A 21,348-nucleotide genomic window follows, 5' to 3' on the forward strand; every position below is an offset into this window, starting at 1 on the left:
ACAAACAACTGCTACTGAAATATATTTGGCATTAGGTACTCTGAATTGTATTCCTTCGTCTGAAGATAAGGTCGGGATCCCTAATCATAGAAGTACTTGTGGTTTACCTATTGGTTTATTATTATTTGTTTTATAATTAAGTTTCCACAAGTTATTGCATACTTTGATAATATTTACCATTTACGTTTCGACTTTATTCGTTATTGATGGGATAAGACATTCGGAACTCCTCGGCCATTTTATCGAAAACAACCTCGGATGTATTTGGACGGTTTACATACTCAAAAAGTGGTACGTTTAAGTCCGCACCAAATAGGTCGCGTAGTAATCTTATTTAGTAGTTGAACTTTATGACTTAACTCTTGGGAATCTTAATTATGTTTGCAATAAAACACTTCACAGGCAATCAATTTAAACTGAGAACATTAAATAAAACTCTTGAACACTACATTTAATTAATGATATTATTCAAAATTTTACGGACTACTTCAACTGAAATACCAGCATACATCCGAGGTTGTTTTTGAAAATAATGGCCGAGGAGCTCCGAATGGGGATAAGAGTGAGGTTGTGCACACAAACTGGTTTTAACTCCCCTGAGTAAATTTGCATTTTACTGACCGTTTAAAAGCCTTACCTAACAATCCTTGATAAACAACCCTAGTTTTTTTATAAAGTGTATTTTGTACTGTGTTGTTTTATGGAGTTTTGTGCTGTAGTTTTATGTGTCTGGTTTGTGATTGTTTGTGTTTGTGTTCAATGTCTTTGGCGTTTACCATGTGTCATTAAACGGGGTTTATGTTTAAACTTTAAACTTTGATAACTGAGCTTGTTTCTGTTGTTTTTCATATAAATATTGTGTTGTGCAGCGTGGTGAAACACAGTGTGTGTGTGTATAACACTTGATAAATTTGATTAGGTACATAAAACACTTCGATAAACATTTTCACAAAACAGCAACCTGATGAAGCTCTGTCAAAACAGTATTTTGGAAACAGGGTTGTCGAAGTGTTTGAGGAAACTAATCACCTAATCAAACTCCGGCAATACAATTAAGGAAAGGCTCTTTGAGCGGCCTTTTGTTTCTTTTAAAATGGTGAAAAAAAGAAAAGTTTTCTTAGATTTAAGTCATCGTTCGTAGCAAAATATTGCCTTCCGACGTAGCATTTATGACGTATTTTATCACATGGTATTCACACACTGATATTTCTATATGTACAAAAACGTTATAGCAAGATACTCTATCTATTTGAAGAGCACTTTATAATGCTTCAAAACGATACTATTGTATGTAATATTTTCACAATCACATGAATGGGCACACAACAATTTAGGACTATTTTTTTGGCAAAAATGTGCATACTTACTTTACCAAAGTAATAATAATAATAATAATAATAATAATAATAATAATAATAATAAATAATAATAAATAATAATTATAATTATAATTATTATTATAATGATTGTTATATTGAAGATTTGCCAATGGAAGCTAAACATGCAATATGAGCATCATACCGATTCATATTATCGATCAACAAATCGTTTTTGTAGTGATTTAAGGGGGTGATTGTTGATGGTAACTTGGACATTTAAACTCTTCTTTTTCTTCTTCCTTGTTCTTCTTCTTCTTCTGCTTCTTCATCCTCTTCTTCTTCATCCTCTTCTTCTTCTTTTATTAACATCCTCATCCTCATCCTCATCATTTCACCATCAGCAGCAGCATCAGCAGCAGCAGGATTAATTAAAGGCTGCACATTGACCAATGAAATGAAGCAGAGTACATAATGAACCAATGATATGACCTATTAAATTAGGTAGAAAACATTATAAACCAATGAAATAAAGAAACAAATTTTGTATGAGAAAACTGGCCAATAAAACATAACATTGGCCGATGACGTAAATCCCAAATGCTAAATAACAGCGAAAAAAAGGGAGATTACATACCTTTAAACGAAATGAAAACATGTAATGGATGATCTTCAATGAAAAGCGAACATGTTTATAGCTCAAATATTAATAATTTAAGCCGTGAAATAATATACTGCAACTCGATATTTATTCTACTTGAGTATTACACTACGGTCATGAAATACATTCGTACTCAAACTGGCGCAAATATTTATAAATAGCGACCACGTATTCCTGGATTTTGGTCTATAAATAAACTAAGTGGTTTTTATCTCATTGCGTCCCGGCTTCAAGTGTAGTTTATAATGGCGGTATGGATAACAAAATATGATCGGAAACCAGTCTTCCTGGTATTCCCGATTGTTTTCTAAAAATCACCCGTACCCGGCTACCTACTTTCTTTATAACATTTAAGTCGAAACTTATCATTCAAAATAAAACACTGCTCGTCAATAGATAAATTTGTTGGAGTTTATATTAAATTAAATAAACGTTGTTATCTTAAAACTTACGAGTGCTATTATCCAAATATGAAATGTAAACAATGCTTCAGTTTGCAGACGACAATTTAGACGCATTTAGAGCATTGATATATTTATAATTTACTTTATTTAGCGCTATTCAAAACCTAATTATAACGTCGAAGAAACGGTGCATTTTGTGCGAAATCAGAAAGGATATATACTTTCTTGGAGTTTCAAATGTGAAATCAAAACTTTATTTTGTGCAATCAGGTTCCACCGGAGATGACAACATTCGAAATTGGGCCTGATGGGACGGGGTTTATGGATATTGAGGTGCAGCACGACGTCGAGGAGGAACTGCAAGGTATCGATGAGTTTTGTGCAAATTTGGTACAAATGCACCAACTTTGTCTGCAAATATTGCAAGCGTGTACATGTAGTTCGTAATCTAAGGTTACACTGAAAATGCAAATGATGAGCCTTATTTAGTAGTTCGCAATATTTGATTGATTGATATATTGAGATTTTGATATTGAAACATTGATTGATTAATTGATTGATAGACTGATTGATTGAGATTTTGATATTGATTGATTGATTGATTGATTGATTGATTGATTGATTGATTGATATTCAGTTATTGATTGATTGTTTGATTCATCAATATAATGATTGATAGTTTTTATGATTATTGAAAAAAGTGTGGCCTTTTTATTTTTCACGTAACGTGTATTTTTCTCCGTACTGTTGATTGCTTCTTGGTGCAATTACTCCTATTGAACAAATTTTGCATATATCTATCTGCTTGTAGGACAAGGTTTAATTATAACCGTGCTCTGATATTTAAACATGCTATTTGTAGTAACTGATGCGTTCTATTTATTTTCTGCTATATGCTTAAACACCGAAAACATGAGCCTAAATCGTCTAGGGTATATATTTTTTGTATCCGGTTTTCTAAATTATGTAACAAACAATGACATAGCAGGTTATTGTATAGATTAATGGTACTCATATATACAAATATATCTTTGCTGTTATCAGACTACTGCAATGATTCGGTCGTGGATATGTTTACATATAATATTTATATCATTGCAATGGTATCTTAAGGACTACAAAATCATCACGTGCAGCTTTAATGACATAACGTCAACAGAGATTGCAGCAATATGCAGCAATATAATCGGATGCAAAGATTACATAATGTGATTAGATCAAATGACGCATATGACAAAAAGTAAGCTACTTCTTAAACCATTGCATCCAATTGTAAGCTACTTCAAAAACCACAATTGTAAGCTGCTCCACAAACTAATTTTTTTAACTGCTTTGCAATAAACATAAATTGTAATCTGTCCGTCTAGCCGAAATTGTAAGCTGCTCAAAAACCGGTTATGTAAACTGCCCTACAGGCCAAAATTGCAAGCTTCCCGTCAAACCGAAATTGTAAGCAAACTGAAATTCTTAACTGCTCCACAAACCGATATTGTTAGCCCATCAAGCAGAAATTGTAAGCTGCTTCACAAACAGAAATTGTAAGGTGCTCAACAAACTGATATTGAAAGCTACCCGTCAAACCGAAATTGTAAGCTGCTTCACAAACCGAAATTGAAGACTGCCCAACAAATTGGATGACAAACATTCTCAAAACACATATGTGTGTTAATAGTTGTGTTGTTGTTGTTGTTGTTGTAATTGATGCTGTTGTTGCTGCTGCTGCAATTGTTGTTTTTGTTGTTGTAATTCTGTCGCAGCGGGGTTCACTCGAGAGTACACCGGTTTTGCAAATATTCCAGCTGGCCTTACTCAGACTTCTTTACATGACAAACATTTACCCCAGGAAGAAGTTTATACCCACGGGGCAAATTCTGGAAGAGTTTATATATATAAATTAAAAATAAATCCTCAATATTTTCAATAGTTTGATTTAGAAACAATACATCAGCATTTTGATAAAGCATATATTTTGTGACCTGTGTCGATATATTTATATATCATACTATTGAATTTTGCTTAAGTATGTCAGTCATCAATCCAGTAGAAATTTTAGAGAGGTGAGTTAGCAAAATAAATGTCCTGTGTGCTGTATTCACTCATCCATCTATTATTCAAAACTTCAAATTTTAGCTGCTCTTTAAAACTTGGTTTAGTGGGTCAACATATTTTGTCCAATGGGAAGGCAGTATAAATCAAGTATTCAATTACATTTATTCCAGTAAATCAGCAGTCAGTCATTTTTGACTTTGATCAGGTGAAGCGGTAGATAAAAACAGTGACCCAGTTAAAGTTTAGTGTACACAATATAATGTAGACCACTTAAACAATTAAAGTTTGTTATTATGTACTTACACAAAATAAATGGTTATCCGACGATGCATCAAACCATTTATTTTTGTAAGTACACATACTAATAATAGTGAACCAAACATAGTCCTACATTTAAGGTATTAATACTTTTCTGAACGTCAGCAAATTTAATCGTTCATCATTACAATGTACACACAAAATCGCCTGAAAATAGGACTTGGAATCTGATCATGTATTTTGATTTTTGACTATACACTTCTAGCTATCATAATCGAGGGGTGAAAGCGAAAAGGTTCTATCTGCTTCTTTATTTAATGTCACTTAGAACCTTTTCGCATTCACCCCTCGATTATTATGCTTGTGATGGACTTTACCTTATAAAAATCCGACTGAAATGTGGCCTTTGAATTAGACCTAGTTTATGGCTATAAACTTTCCGGTATCATATTTTTTCTTTACCAAATAAACCCCTCAGGTCTGGTTAATTTATTAGGTCATATATGTTAAAATGCATTTTGCTCTTGCAGTCCACCTTGATAACAAAAATACGTCAATGGTCTTTTCAGTAAAGACAAAGCACTTCATGTAACATATGTTAATGTAATAATCCTTCAAAACACTGCATGCATCTGTTGATATCTTTTGTCTGAACGCAAAAAATACAGTGACATGCATTCTTTTTTACCTAAGGAGTGATAAATATCTAAGGTCAGGCTGAATTCGGCCAACTTGCATATTTGTATTTTATCATGTGTTCCATTTTAATCAAAATCATAAATCAATTTAGCGAACGCAACTACGCGCTAAATGGTGAGTGACTCAACTTTTTGTTATGATTTCCAATATGACATCAAAGTGTTCATGTTTAAGGACACTCAAACACTTGTATAGTGTAACCATTTATTATGTCACATTCATTGATAAGTGTCTGTGGTTATTTATATTAAAGAAATTAAAATTAATAATGTTCACGTACCATGTGACTTCTTCAGCAGTTTGTTATTACAAATGTGACAAGTTCAAGGATGGAAGAGAGATCAGTCGTCTGCGGGCAATACTAAGCTGCATACCAAGTATACATATAAGTATGTTAGGTTTGTCTTAATGCATCAGTCAACTGTAACCACGGCCCTCCCCAGGTCCGGGGGTATACCGGGAAAAGCTGGAGAAAGGGGTCGTGTTTTTGCCTGCCAGGGAGCCCCGCTGTACCGAGAGAATGTGGTGGTTTTGTTTTCGCGCCGAAAATAGCGGGGAATGGGCCTAACCTAGGATGTCCCTGGGGTGCGGGGGAATTTGGGATCGGCTGGACCAATAGTCAAAGTACCCGCTTTTTCCCGGACATAGGGGGAGGGGGAGGGGGGGTGTGGTTACAATTGACTGGCGCATTACAAAACATTGTTGAAATACCATCTCCGTGACCTGTTTGTTAGAGCGTCCGCCTACAGAGCGACTTGTCGAACATCCGAGCCCACTAGGGTCCTGTTCTGATAATGGTCGGTTGCTGACCGAGCAACTAGTTAAATAATGGGTTCCGATCGCCTCCTTGCCAGGCGGTGGGTATATAGATGGGAATCCGAGGTAAACGTGTTCATTTGTCAAGGTGTCCCATAAGTCCAGCTTGCTGCCAATGTAATTGAGGGGGATGGGTACTATAATAAACAGACGCTTGACTTACAAAGAATGAAGGTATGAAGGTATTTGACACTATTAAAATGTATTTTACTATGAATTCTTTGAGACAGACCTTAATTGAGGAGTTGATACTATAATAAACAGACGCTTTACTTACAAAGAATGAAGGTATGAAGGAATTTGATACTGTTTAAAATGCATTTTAATATGAATAATTTGAGACAACCATTGATTGAGGCGTTAATACTTTAATAAATAGACGCTAATGACTTACACAGAATGAAGTTATGAAGGTATTTGAAACTATTAAAAATGCATTTTGATATGTATTCTTTGAGACAACCATTAATTGAGGCGTTGATACTTAACTAACAAACACTTTACTTACATATAATGAAGTTATGAATGTATTTGGTACTATTAAAAATGCATTTTGATATATATTCTATGAGACGAAGGTATTTGACACTATTCAAAATACATTTTGATATATATTCTATGAGACGAAGGTATTTGACACTATTCAAAATACATTTTGATATGTATTCTATGAGACGAAGGTATTTGACACTATTCAAAATACATTTTGATATGTATTCTATGAGACGAAGGTATTTGACACTATTAAAATGCATTTTGATATGTATTCTATGAGACGAAGGTATTTGACACTATTAAAAATACATTTTGATATGTATTCTTTGAGACGAAGGTATTTGACACTATTAAAAATACATTTTGATATGTATTCTTTGAGACGAAGGTATTTGACACTATTAAAAATACATTTTGATATGTATTCTTTGAGACGAAGGTATTTGACACTATTAAAAATACATTTTGATATGTATTCTATGAGACGAAGGTATTTGACACTATTCAAAATACATTTTGATATGTATTCTTTGAGACAACCATTGAGGGGTTAATACTTTAATAAACAAACACTTTAATTACATAAAATGAAGTTATGAATGTATTTGGTACTATTAAAAATGCATTTTGATATGAATTCTTTGAGTCAACCCTAAATTGAGGGGTTAATACTTTAATAAACAAACACTTTACTTACACAGAATGAAGGCATGAAGGTATTTAATACTGTTGAAAATGCATTTGAATTTCAATGAACAATTTGAAACAGGATAAGGGTAGTTAGTACATCGAATGAACTGACTTGTATATGCTGCGATTGACAGGGAGAAACTCGTCATGGGGATCGATCACTCTGACTCTGTCTGAAGAAGCTTTGTTTAGCTCTCGTAGTTATTGAGAATGTAGGACAAAACGTCCCATGGACAAAACATCCCATGCCATTTTTTGACTAGGTGGACAAAACCTCTCATATCATTATTACAGAGTGAACAAAACATCCCAGATCATTTAGACATGGTAGACAAGACAAACGGTTTAAAGGGTTTGGGGATCTAGGATGTTTTGTCCACCTTGTCAAAATGATCTGGGATGTTTTGTACACCATGTCAAAGAGATCTAAGATGTTTTGTTCACCTTGTCAAAATGATCTGTGATGATTTGTCCACCTTGTCAAAATGATCTGGGATGATTTGTCCACCTTGTCAAAATGATCTGGTATGTTTTGTCCACCTTGTCAAAATGATCTAGGATGTTTTCTCCACCATGTCAAAATGATCTGGGATGTTTTGTCCACCTTGTCAAATGATCTAGGATGATTTGGCCATCTTGTCAAATGATCTAGGATGTTCTGGCCACCTTGTCAAAATGATCTGGAATGTTTTTTTCCACCTTGTCAAAATGATGTAGGAGGTTTTGTCCACCTTGTCAAAATGATCTGGGAAGTTTTGTCCACCATGTCAAAATAATGTAGGAGATTTCATCCGCCTAGTCAAAAATGACATGGGATGTTTTGTCCATGGGATGTTTTGTCCGGCTCCAATTAATTGATCGTATCATTTACCCAGTATCGGGTATCAGTTCTCAAACATGTATCCCTTATTCTGCTTTATCCTCATGTCCTTGTTTTGAATATTGGCGAACTGTTTAAGGCCAATATAAATTAATTGCTCGATTTTTATCCATTTTTAATGGGCGGTGTTAACTTTTTTTTTAAAATTGCCTTTCTTAGATGACTGTTTCACCAATGAATGTGTGTTCATGCTCTCTCTCTTATACCATAATGGACCATAAGCATGTGTTTCTAGACGAACAATGGACACCATCGTAACAATTCTCCTTTTTCACATGTGAATGTTTACATCGACACCGGCTGGTATGAATAAACGCCGTTCCCGGACAGTACCGGACCGATACGGAATTACAGACCCCTGTTTGAGTAAAAACAATAATTAAAGGGCCGGCGGAAAAAAACGGTTGAGGCGGGCGGTGATAAAAATAATTTATAGTCGCCTAAGCGAAATACCCTTATCCAACTAGAACTTAGGCATTCCAGTTTATAAAATGCATGATGACGTTAAAGTTATCAATGAACTGGCCTTTTTTGGTAGTTTGTATATATTATCGTAAACGCTGGTTAAGGCTTCCATAAAATGCATCATTATTATCTAAATAGATGAATCAAAAGTCAATCAAGGTTTCCTATTCCATATTTGTCTATACAGTAAAAACTCGCTTTGTCGAAGTCGTTCGGACCTCGGGGAATACTTCGAGATATCGAACATTCGATACAACCGAAATAGAAAATATGTCTTTCTTAACCCAACACGTTCGAAATAGCGAATTCGGATTGTACTTATTCTTTCTTTGTATGTTCAATCAAGAATATTTAACAGCTATTTTAGGTGCTCTTTCCTAAGGCATTGCTATGTTATCCAGTGAAAAAGAGCCGATTGCTGATATTCAAGTTTCGACAATGCCCAATATATCATTCAAGTCTGATATAATACAAGACGTTATTGCACCTGTACCTTGAAAAGGTTCGGGTACTATTTTGACTACTCTATGCGTTTTGTGGGCTTATAAGAAGAGCCAACATGATAAACACAAGGACACCCGGCCCATGTGATAAAAGAAGAACCGGACGTTGTCCAGTGAGCGAAGTGTTTAGCGCCCTCACACTCTCGCTTCTCGCCACCGCGTCCTGGGCGGTTTCGATTCCTGGCCTGGGTGTATGTGAGTCTTGTTTGTGGTCACCAAGCTGGGCAAGTGGTCTTTCATTCGTTACGATGGTTTCTCCAACACTCTCGCGCAACACCGTTCCAACGAGAGTGACTTAGCATAAGTCAATATAGCTTTCTCACCAATCGTTGTAAATCAAATATATTTTATATTGACGAAAACTAAACAAACAGTTTTAGGTGGAACGGGGCTTTTGTGTGTAAAGGAAATCTGACAAATCGAGTCTTGTTTACAAAAGAAATAAAATCTTGTAGAGGAAATCTAACTTTGCAAATTTTCTGCAGGAAATTCGATTAAGCGGATCTGATTGAAACTATTGATTTATTCCATGAACTATGACCATGACCGTTGCGTTTTGAGACTGAAACGATTAGACAGAGGAAAAGTTTGAGTCTTTAAGGTAGTCGACACATAGATAGCTCATTTTCTAAGTTGCATTTACCATAATGCTACTTGCCGATGCCTGGCCACAATATCACAAAAATACTTAAGTCAAATCTCAATATCAAGTCATTTTTCCACCTTACAGTATGACATTACAGGGCTTTTTCACCCAAAATTGTGAAGAGGCCTAGCCTTTTCAATTTGGGAAATTTAAACTCGTGAAATTCTGCAAATTGTGAAATTTAAATGCGTTAACGTCTCAAAAATGGGAAATTCCACACATGAGGACTGAAGACACTTTTTAAACACTGGTCAAGGTATCCATATGAAACTTGGGACTCAAGTTACAAAAACAGGCTCATATCTTACGTGTGAGTCTACTTATAGCTGAAAAAGAATAATTTGCTCAAACAGGATAATTTTTTATTGTAAATTAAGTAAGATATTCCTTTTTGGGAAAAATATCTGGGAATTGTGAAAAAAATATCTAGAAATTGGGAAAATATACCATTTTTTCCAATTGTGAAGAAGCCTAATTTCGGCCCCTAGCAAAGAAGGTGAAAAAGCCCTGCATTATTAAAATGACTTATGTTCTACTATTTTTTAAAGCACACTCTCACATGCATTATGTTGATAAACATGATTGCTCAATATTCTAAACAAATTATTTCTACAACACAAAATGTGCTTGAGTAAAACTGAGAAATAATAAATTGGACTCAAGTACAATTTTGGCTCTTATTTATTTTTTCATAAAATATTGACCAAATATTTTAATCAACATAATCAATGAGAGAATGTGATTTTAAAAAGGGAAAACAATTTACAATTTTGAATCATATGATGCTGTAATTTGATAAAAAGAGTTGAGACTGAGATTGAGATTTGACTTGAGTATTTTCGTGATATTGGGGCCATGACCAGTATTCAATATTGATCCTATCCTTATCCTTAGACATGCCTCAGTGATTGCATGCAGCCTATTGGTCAGCTAAATATACTGGCCAATCAAAACACTTTTAAGGTTTTAATCTTAAATCTTAATCTTAAATCTAAGTTCAATCTAAGTTGGTTATTGAATACGGCCCCAGGTGTCTTTGAAATGGTATTACTTGATGAGTATATATATAATATGAGCGAATATACAGAATAGATACAGTTATTAAAGTAATTACTTTTTTGTTCTTTATTTTAAATGAAATCGCACCTGAAATGGCCGATTTGCAGTCTTTAAAGGAAAACAAATGTATATTTCAAAACAATATTTTAGTATAACGATTACATTTTCCTTCCCTACAAATTTAACCTTAAAATGATACCCAAATAGTTAAGTCGGGGCTACCAGCAGCCAATTGTATAAACAATGGTAAATAATTACCCTGGGTAAATCTGTTTATACAATTGGCTGCAGGTATCCAAACTTCCAAAGTGACTCGCGCATGTTTTTAGACCAAAAATTAGTATTCCCGGTAATGCATCTGAAAACACTTATTTTATCATTAATTTACTCTATAAAATCGAAATTGCAGAATGAAATACAGTTATAGCATAAACAAGTATTTTGGTTTAAGTAGGGTTCGAACCCAAACCGGTAAAGTCAAGAAAGTAGTAAACAGCCGGCTAGTCAACACGGCCACCGGGACTTTAACAAAAAGGGTGGATATGTTGACCTGTTAGGGGTACATTGATAACATCACGTGATAATATAAATCAACTTATCTCGCAACACCACGGCAGTAATTAATTTTCAGTCACGTTATAAACGCTAACGAAAAGTGTGGTCTTCAAAGACGATATTTGACCTAATATCAACATTTGCTGAAGGGTTCTAGCTTTTGGTATTTTTGTTTTAACACTCCTTATGATTTGCCACACTTTATTTCGAAATTAAAAAGTGCATTTTACAAACCATGAGCGAGTTACTTAAATCATTTTCTATAAGACTTGAAAGTTTGAGGTTCGATCGCCATTTTGCAGATAAATAGCTCTGTTAATTTGGGATGTCATTTGTTACGGCGCAGCTTTTCTGAAACAAAAAGAAAGTCCATTATAACGCTTTGAATTGCCATGTTTCTTTATGCACTGTGCGTCACTTATGTTCAAAATGATGCATTTTTTATAAGTTGCACATGTTTGTTAGAAATAACTCAATATACATGTACATGTGCCAATCGATTGAGCTTACGAGCTACCTATAAAGAATGCCGTGCGAATAATTGATTCATCCCATATCTCGTTTATAACGAGTGTCATATTTCAGAATATTAAATTCACCGTTGTATGGGTAACAATTAAACGTTAATAGCACACGATTTAATAATGATGAAGTTTACAAACTGTAAAAATTTTGAGAAGGGGGAGGGGGGCATACATGCCATTGTATTCGTCCGTCTGTCTTTCGGTCCGTAACGAAATCGCACATGTCTCCTGAAGTAAATAAGTAAAAAGAAAGACTGATGAAACTTTACAGGCATGTTCAGCACCATGTGGAAATGTGCACCTGTGGTTTTGTGTGCGAATGAGCCCAGCAATTGCAGAGTAATAGCCCTTGACTTCGTTAAATAACATCCTTTAGAGCCTGCGATCTGTTATTCAAAAGTTGTATGAACTAGAGTCACACATCTTTAGAGAATTTTAAATTTAAAGTAGCGCATGAAGCTGTGCATCGGTGTTCGCCCAATGAGTGCAGAGTAATGGCCCTTGACTTTGAGAAAACATGATATATAGAGAATGCAGCCTTGTATCGCGCATATCGCTAAAAGAATGAAAGCCAGAGTCATGAAACAATACGGGAATGCATTATGCCATAATACAAATACAGTCGAACTTCGTTGGCTCGAACTTCGAGAGAACGGGAACCTCGAGCCTCGGAAAACTCGAGCGACGCGGGATTGTATACCTTCATCGGTCATATTCATCTGGTTCGAGCCAACGAGGAATTCGAGCCAAGCGAGTTCGAGCCATAGGAACAAAGAGCATTGAATTTAGTGTCTTAAATGGTGTTCGAGTTAAACTTTCTCTGAGATGTTTGCATGTGAAGTTGTGTACCTGGAGTCAAGGTCACTGCAGACAACGGATTTCACTTCATATCTTTAAATCAAATCAATATATAGTTATAACTTATAAGATATAGTATGTAGGTGCGTATACTTTAAGGTGGAAACATTCATCGTCTTCGGGGAGAATAATTGCCCTGGGCGAAGAGAGAGGGCATCTGTCTCCTGTTGGTATTTTTCTAGGTATCTTTACGTACACAAAACAGAACTACAGTCGAAACTCGCTATGTCGAACTCTCGACTTCTGTTACATCGATGTTCCGGTTATGTCGAACTATTTTCGATTATTTGGATCAGTTCCAACGACTTCGGCATAACGAGTTTAGAGTGTATCTATAATGCGGTTAAACAAAATGTAAAACTCAGTTGTATATATAAAATATTATAATTTAATGTTTCGTTTAATTCCGGATTAAAAGACGCATCCTGCAAAAGTAGATTCGATATCCTTGCTCTTCGTTTTAAGAACGTGTGCTGTTGTATTTGCATTTCAGCACTAATCTAACCTTCTTTTATTTTTTATACAACCTCAGATTGCGAACTGTCTACTGTCATTATTATTTAAACCCATACTCATTGTTATGCTTTATATAAAGGGAAAGGAACATTTATGTCTAACCAGGACGCCATAATCACGTGTGACCGAATATCACGCAAACTTATACAAAATTGAAAATTTAACTGTGTCCTGGTATACATGCCACCGCAGCCAAAAACACTGTCACAATTCGTCCTGCCCAAGGTCATATTAAACAATGGGCCGTATATGAATTCCATAGTACGATTTTGCTTGAAACTTGAGCCCGGATCATTTTAAAAGCAAGCTAGAGTTACTTAAGTATTTACAGACATGAATAGTATGCGTGCATGTAACTATTGAGTGAAATAATTGATTGCATATCTGTTAAAGTGCATTTGCATTTGTAAATGCACAAATGCACGCCTTAGCCGGTTAGTTTGTGCATGGCAACGTGTTAGTTAGTTTGTGCACGGCAACGTGTTAGTTAGTTTGTGCATGGCAACGTGTTAGTTAGTTTGTGCATGGCAACGTGTCAGTTAGTTTTTGCACGGCAACGTGTCAGTTAGTTTGTGCACGGCAGCGTGTCAGTAAGTTTGTGCACGGTAACGTGTCAGTTAGTTTGTGCACGGCATCGTGTCAGTCAGTTTGTGCACGGCATCGTGTGAGTTAGTTTGTGCACGGCATTGAGGCAGCTAGTTTGTGCAAGGCATCGTGTAAGTTAGTTTGCGCACGGCAACGTGTCAGTTAGTTTGTGCACAGCAACGTGTCAGTTAGTTTGTGAACGGCATCGTGTCCGTTAGTTTGTGCACGGTATCGGGTCAATTAGTTTGTGCACGGTATCGTGTCAGTTAGTTTGTGCACTCATCGTGTCAGTTAGTTTGTGCACTCATCGTGTCAGTTAGTTTGTGCACGGTATCGTGTCAGTTAGTTTGTGCACGGTATCGTGTCAGTTAGTTTGTGCACTCATCGTGTCAGTTAGTTTGTGCACGGTATCGTGTCAATTAGTATGTGCACGGTATCGTGTCAGCTAGTTTGTGCACGGCATAGTGTCAGTTAGTTTGTGCACGGTATCGTGTCAGCTAGTTTGTGCACGGTATCGTGTCAGCTAGTTTGTGAACGGTATCGTGTCAGTTAGTTTGTGCACTCATCGTGTCAGTTAGTTTGTGCACGGCATAGTGTCAGTTAGTTTGTGCACGGTACCGTGTCAGCTAGTTTGTGCACGCTATCGAGTCAGTTAATTTGTGCACTGATCGTGTCAGTTAGTTTGTGCACGGTATCGTGTCAGCTAGTTTGTGCACGGTATCGTGTCAGTTAGTTTGTGCACGCCATAGGGTCAGTTAGTTTGTGCACGGCATAGTGTCAGTTAGTTTGTGCACGGCATAGTGTCAGTTAGTTTGTGCACGGCATCGTGTCAGTTAGTTTGTGCACGGTATCGTGTCAGCTAGTTTGTGCATTGTATCGTAACATCTAGTTTGTGCACGGCATCGTGTCAGCTAGTTTGTGTACGGCATCGTGGAAGCTAGTTTGTGCATTGTATCGTGGCATCTAGTTTGTGCACGGCATCGTGTCAGCTAGTTTGTGTACGGCATCATGGAAGCTAGTTTGAGCACGGCATCGTGGCAGCTAGTTTGTGCACGGCATCGTGGCAGCTTGTTTGAACACGGCATCGTGACAGCTAGTTTGTGCACGGCATCGTGGCAGCTAGTTTGTGCACGGCATCGTGGCAGCTTGTTTGAACACGGCATCGTGGCAGCTAGTTTGTGCACGGCATCGTGGCAGCTTGTTTGAACACGGCATCGTGACAGCTAGTTTGTGCACAGGCATTGTGACTGTAAAACTCGCGATTATTTGACGATTTGGAGTACATTTAGGGTGCCCTTTCTTCTTGATAAACATATTAGTATCCGTCTTTAAGACTAAAGACGTTTCCTCGCTGAAAAAGTACTTTTAGAAGACGCACAAAAAAACAGCTGATTGTTATTTACAGAAAATGATCATACTTGCTCAATCATTTACAGAAAATTAGTAGGAAGTGCCCTCATTACCCTCGGGTGGCAAATTTAATTGGCTTGAAGCATAGTTTCTAGGACCAATTAACTTGTAGTATGTAATCTACAAATAAATTGTAATACAATGAATCTGGAACCTTTTGACCCTCAAAATGTGATCATTTTCGGAACACAATCAAATCCATCTTCCATTGTTTTAAATAATAGTTCGATTGACAGCTTGTTAAATAGGAAATACACCATTATGACACTTTGGACGTGAGGATCTAGGTCACCATCTATCTTAAATATAAAAAAATGCTTCTTTAATTAGATAATGTTAAATAACAAAGTATCATTTACAGAATTTAAAATTAAAATTCTAAAAAGAATGAAAAATAAACACTTTAAGATTAAGGCTTTATTTAGGCATAACTTTAGTCAAAACTCGCTATGTCGAACTCTGTTTTCACGATGTTCCGGTAATTTCGAACTTTTTTTATTTGAACATGTTGGGTGTACTCAGACATGTTTTGTATTTCGGTTATATCGACATAACGAGTTTTGACTATATTTCAGTTTTGAAGATTTGTGATTCATTAGATAGATTAAAGTATAACTTTTCCAGTTGTGATAAATGATAAGAAAACGGTCAAAATTCGTTATGTCGAAGACGTTGGGGCATCGGGAAATACTTCGAGATAACGAACATTCGATGTAGCCGAAATACAAAACATGCCTATTTAAACTCAAAATTAAGTTCGATATATCCGGAACTTCGTGATAACAGACTTCGACATAGTGAGTTTCGACGGTATTTCATCTGAAACAGGCCCTTTTAAGAAACCTGCAGTATGCATGACACGAATATAAATGCTCTGATGTTTAAGCGGAACGCGGATAAAGGTAATTTTTACCAAAATTTAACAAATCTTCGCATTGTGCACCGAAAAATAGGCAGATTTACGCAGATAATGATTCTGGTTCTTTGTGTTCTATGATTCATGTTTGTATACCTCACATCATATGAACTATTTATGTGGATGGTAGACAGGAGTCGTTAAAACTCTGGGTCAGTATGTACACAAAACTATAGATTCGGAACTCCTCGGCCATTTTCCATTCAAAACAACCTCAGATGTATGCCAGGACATCAGTAGAAGTTGTTCGTAAAAAATAAAATAATAGTATTATTTAACAGTAGTGTTTTAACGTGTATTATGTATAACTAAGTTTAAATTGATTGCCATTGTAGAGTATTATAATTCCCAAGAGTAAGGTCATTACGTTTAACAGCTAAATTGAAATAACTTCACGATTTACTTGCAGCGTAGTTAAACGTAAAGATTTCTGACATTGTAAACCGTCCATATATTCATATATATCTGAGGGTTGTTTTCGCTGGAAAATGGCCGAGGTGTTCCGAATGAAAACTATATTGCGACCACATTGGTTCAGATATATATATATATATATATATATATATATATATATATATATATATATATATATATATATATATATATATGACGCCCATTCTTGGAATAATTCATGTTCAATTGATCTTCTGAAGTCAAGTCAAGTGCAGTCAAGTGTATTTAATTGAATGAAACTCAAGGTCTCAAGTGTTTTCACTTGAATCAAGTATTTAGAACAGTGCAGACATTTCATTTAGACTTATACAACGTACATTTAATTTATCTACAATGCATACATGTTTTCATTTAGAAAAATAAGACAATTGGTTACTCTTATAAAAGACGCAATTTTAACGTTTTATGAAACTCTGGGCCGATTGGTCAGAAATTAGAATTAACAACGTGATTAACAATATCGTTGTTAACTTTTTAACGTGTTTTATGATGTGCTCATGATTTTAAATAAAACAAGTACATCTGAAACAACTGTTTCATATCTTGTTAGATACTCAATATTGTGTTCATTGGACTTCCAGAGCAGTAAAGATTTAAAAGTTAACAACGACGATGTTAAAAACGTTGTTAACTTTAACAAAATTCTGAAGAAAAAACCCGGTCAATTATCTCCTGTTTACCCTTCAATTCAGAATGCTCAGCGTTCCATATACTGTCGAATTTTAGTTCACCTTCAATAGAGTATACATTTTAAACACACGGGTAATTTTAATGCCTCGTAAAACATTCTTTATGTGCCTTTTGAAATATTCATCCTAACATTTTGAAAAGTATCCATCCACGTTATTCTAATCGCATGGCTGTCCCTTTTTCAAGGACGATTCAATTTCAACGAACACATTGACGTGGGTACAATAAAGTCGATCTGCAGTATTTGTATAAATTTATTGAGGAATAGCTCACACCTTAGCCTGTTGTATTTATCGCATTGACAATCATTTGATAAGGGTATGCATAAGCCAGACAATAACAGTATTGACCGTGTAAACCAGCACATGCGGTCTAATTTATGTATTGTACAAGGTCAAGGTTGCATGTGCACAGGCATAGTCGAACTAGTATGGAGCGAAGGAAAACAAACACAGGTTGAATGAAAAACAGGCATGTTTAGTTATAACCGTGTAAACTTCGATAGGTATCAGTTACACAGGTGCCCTTGTGTTGTGTTTTTGAAAGAGACAAATGTATAGGTACGCTTTGGTGTTTAAATCTCTAACCGTGTAAACTTTGATAGGTATCAGTACTGGTATCCTTGTGTGCAGGCTTTTAAGCGGGCCCTTCTTGTCCCTACTCTTTTGTTCGGCTCCTACTTTTCCCTTCTTTTTCTTGAAAAAGCCCTACTATCCCTATTGTTTTTGTATAAATAGTTTGGGGGGGGGGAGTTAAAACTAAATGAATTGATTGAGATAATCTTAATCTTGATTTTAATAAGAAATTGGTTTGATGCAAAAGATATCCAGTGCTGCAAAAAGGGTTCTATGGTGGGAATGGGTAGTAAATGTTGACAAGTCAGAGACACCAATTCCAGATTCATCTCCTCATCCTGTGGCTGAATCCCTCTTGAAGCACTGGCTTCTAAGCAAAGATCACTACATGTACATCACAATTGATGAATTAATTTAGTAGTCATTTATTTGCATCCAAAAAGGTAAGTAAAGAGCACTACTATCCCTTCTCCTTGCTCTTAATATCCCTATTTTACCCTGCTTTTTCAAACAAATCCTACTTATATCCTTACTTTTTTGTTATTTTTCACTTGAAAGCTTGTATATATGTGGTGTGTTTTGAAAGAGACGAAATTAAATGTATAGGAAGGCTTTGGCGTTCAAATTTATAACCCGGTGTAAACTTCGATAGGTATCAGTACATGTGCCCTTGTGTTGTGCTTTTGTAAGAGACAAATGCATATATAGAAACGCTTGGGCGTTCAATGAATATATTCTGAAAGTAAAATCATCTTTCGGTAACACCCGACTACATCCACGGCTAGAAAACCCATGTACGGAGCAGTTCTATTTGATAACACCTGTTCGATGACAAAAATGAGCGTGTTACACTGTCTATTGGTATTAAAAGAGTCGTTAAAATTACAAAGTGAATTCATGGGCCTACGCTCTAGACGAAGTACGGTGTGACATTTTACATTCGTCTCACATCACGTACCTCCAGCTGTAGTGAAAGGTTAAGTTACCCGTCGACTTCCGTACCTGTAGTGAAAGGTTAAGTTACCCGTCGACTTCCGTAGCTGTAGTGAAAGGTTAAGTTACCCGTCGACTTCCGTACCTGTAGTGAAAGGTTAAGTTACCCGTCGACTTCCGTACCCAACTTTTTAAAGGGACTCGCTCATGTCTTGATAAAACGAAATAAAGTGTTGCAAATCATTATTAGAGTTTAAACTAAGATACTCATTTTCGGATCGGGGGAGAGGGGGGGGGGGTCACCCGGTGCGCGCCACCCCAACCCCATAAATTGTCCAAGTTTACTTTTTATTTCAATATAGGAGACAAAAGTAATACAAAATAAAAAACGCCAAAAATGCACCCTTTCGGACTAGAAATTGTTTAGTAAAAAACCCCTGCCAATACTCTAAAACAAATAAATTTAGGTTCTTAGGGAAGGGCGCCCCTAAGTTACGTCCCCTCTAACGTCGAATCCTGGGACCGCTTCTGATACGGGGCTGGAATTCTTCAATAAATGTTGATATATGGTCAACTATTGTATTTGAAAGCCACGATTTTGATTTGTGTTAGTAACGCGATTGAACAACAGGCTAAAAGGGTTAGGTAACCACCTGCTGTGTAAGAGTCCTTGGGGGCGAGTGGTTTTCGTGTCATTTTTCCTTGACTGTACCGGTGTGGGTTCGAACCCCACTACAACCAGACTTTTATACTAATTGAATTTTGTTTAGCAATATCGGTATTTAAGAGTAAAGACACAATACTCTGGTGTTTTTCATATGCCTACAGTGAAAACAGGTTGAACCGAAACATGAGCGAATCCCTTTAACGTCGAACCAGGATGAATAATATTACTAGGATTTTGATGTGAAAAATTCAAAAAATTGTTTTTAGTCTTCTAGACTATGTCTATAATCTAGACTATGTCTATTGTATCAGTAATATTTAATTATTACATGCACGTAATATAAATATGCTTCAACACTTGGTTTCTGATCATTTGATATATCTATGCTAACGTGCATTTTAACTAAAAATCAGATAACAAGAATGCATATAATTTTGACAAAAGTCTGCACTCTTTAAACACTAGCAAAATATCATCGGAATGTTCGCCGAAGTAACAACAGACATTTTTTGTATCTGTTTTTTTGTCAAATTTATGAAACAGATTTACCTTAACCCAGCTATCGACTTCATACGATTACGGTTATGGTAACATGACTGATGGTGTTAATTTCGATGCACAGACACATGGTTGGCTAACTTATAAACCAATAGCATTCATTGGGTGTATAATATCATTTTTGGAAATCCGAATTCCATGAAATCATTAATGCATTCAATTCACGGTGTTTTCCAAAATCGTAATAACCGAACTATTCCGGAAATGGCCGAGTTAAATCGGTGACTGTCGAACGCGTTTCAGTCTTCAGAAGTATTTGGAATAACGAAAGAAAAGAATGCCCGGATTAAGCCAACCATTGTCCGTTTAAGATCGGAAGATCGGGTTTAATCTTTTAGAAAATTTGGAATGCTCATTTTTTTATCATTCTGTGAATAAATTTTTCGATACAATGGAACATTTTTATCAGACGGGTATTGAACAATTTTGAAATAGAAGAATGTATTTAGGCTTACCACGGCATACATTCGTGAGAAAAAATATGAATAGGAATAAATATGGAATTGGCCTTTGACAATTTCGACAATACATGCCATTTAGTATTCATCGCACAATGGTGACAGTTTTCAACTACAGTCTCGTCATTAATAGCTAAATTCTTTGAAAAAGCTTGTTGTGCAGTATTTATTCAAAAGAGAATAAAAAAATGACAAGTGTACATGCATAATATAATAAACGTTAAAGGTACTCGCTCACGTTTTTTTTGGTGAAATGTACTCTTTTGTATGAAGAAATTAAGTGTGGCAAATCCATTCCATACTTTTATTTTCTAAAACAATACAATGTTTATAACAAACAACAACAAAAATACATCAATATCAAATGGAAGACATTGAATTAACAAGGACATACGATGGATAAATTGATACTAAAAATTAGCAATAACAACGTAAATTTTTTATTTCATGCGGTATATTAAAGTGATATATCATTGTGAAGGTTACGTCATTACAAACTCAAATATTCACATTTTTTTAAAATCCATCAATATTTGACAGAATTATGGCCCTTTTAATGACAGAATTATGGCCCTTTTAATTTTACATTTTTTATAGTGGTATTAGCATTGTGCAGAATAGGGAAGTGTAAAAAACGACGTTACGTTGTTATTGATACTAAAATGCTTGTTCTAAGACATAACATTTATAACAATCGAGTTTGATTTGC

The 21,348-nt window shown here is 35.6% G+C and overlaps 1 protein-coding gene across 3 annotated transcripts in view; it reads left to right on the forward strand.

Annotated features, from left to right (window-relative positions):
• LOC128230537 (uncharacterized) overlaps window positions 1–21,348 on the forward strand; it is a 95,913-nt gene that overhangs the window by 29,757 nt on the left and 44,808 nt on the right. For all 3 annotated transcript variants that reach the window (XM_052942885.1, XM_052942887.1, XM_052942886.1), the window contains exon 2: window positions 2,652–2,745. In XM_052942885.1, coding sequence (XP_052798845.1) covers window positions 2,652–2,745 — 94 coding nt within the window. The remainder of the gene's footprint in view (window positions 1–2,651; window positions 2,746–21,348) is intronic.

Source organism: Mya arenaria, chromosome 4, assembly GCF_026914265.1.
Source record: "Mya arenaria isolate MELC-2E11 chromosome 4, ASM2691426v1".
NCBI classification, from domain to species: Eukaryota; Metazoa; Mollusca; class Bivalvia; order Myida; family Myidae; genus Mya; species Mya arenaria.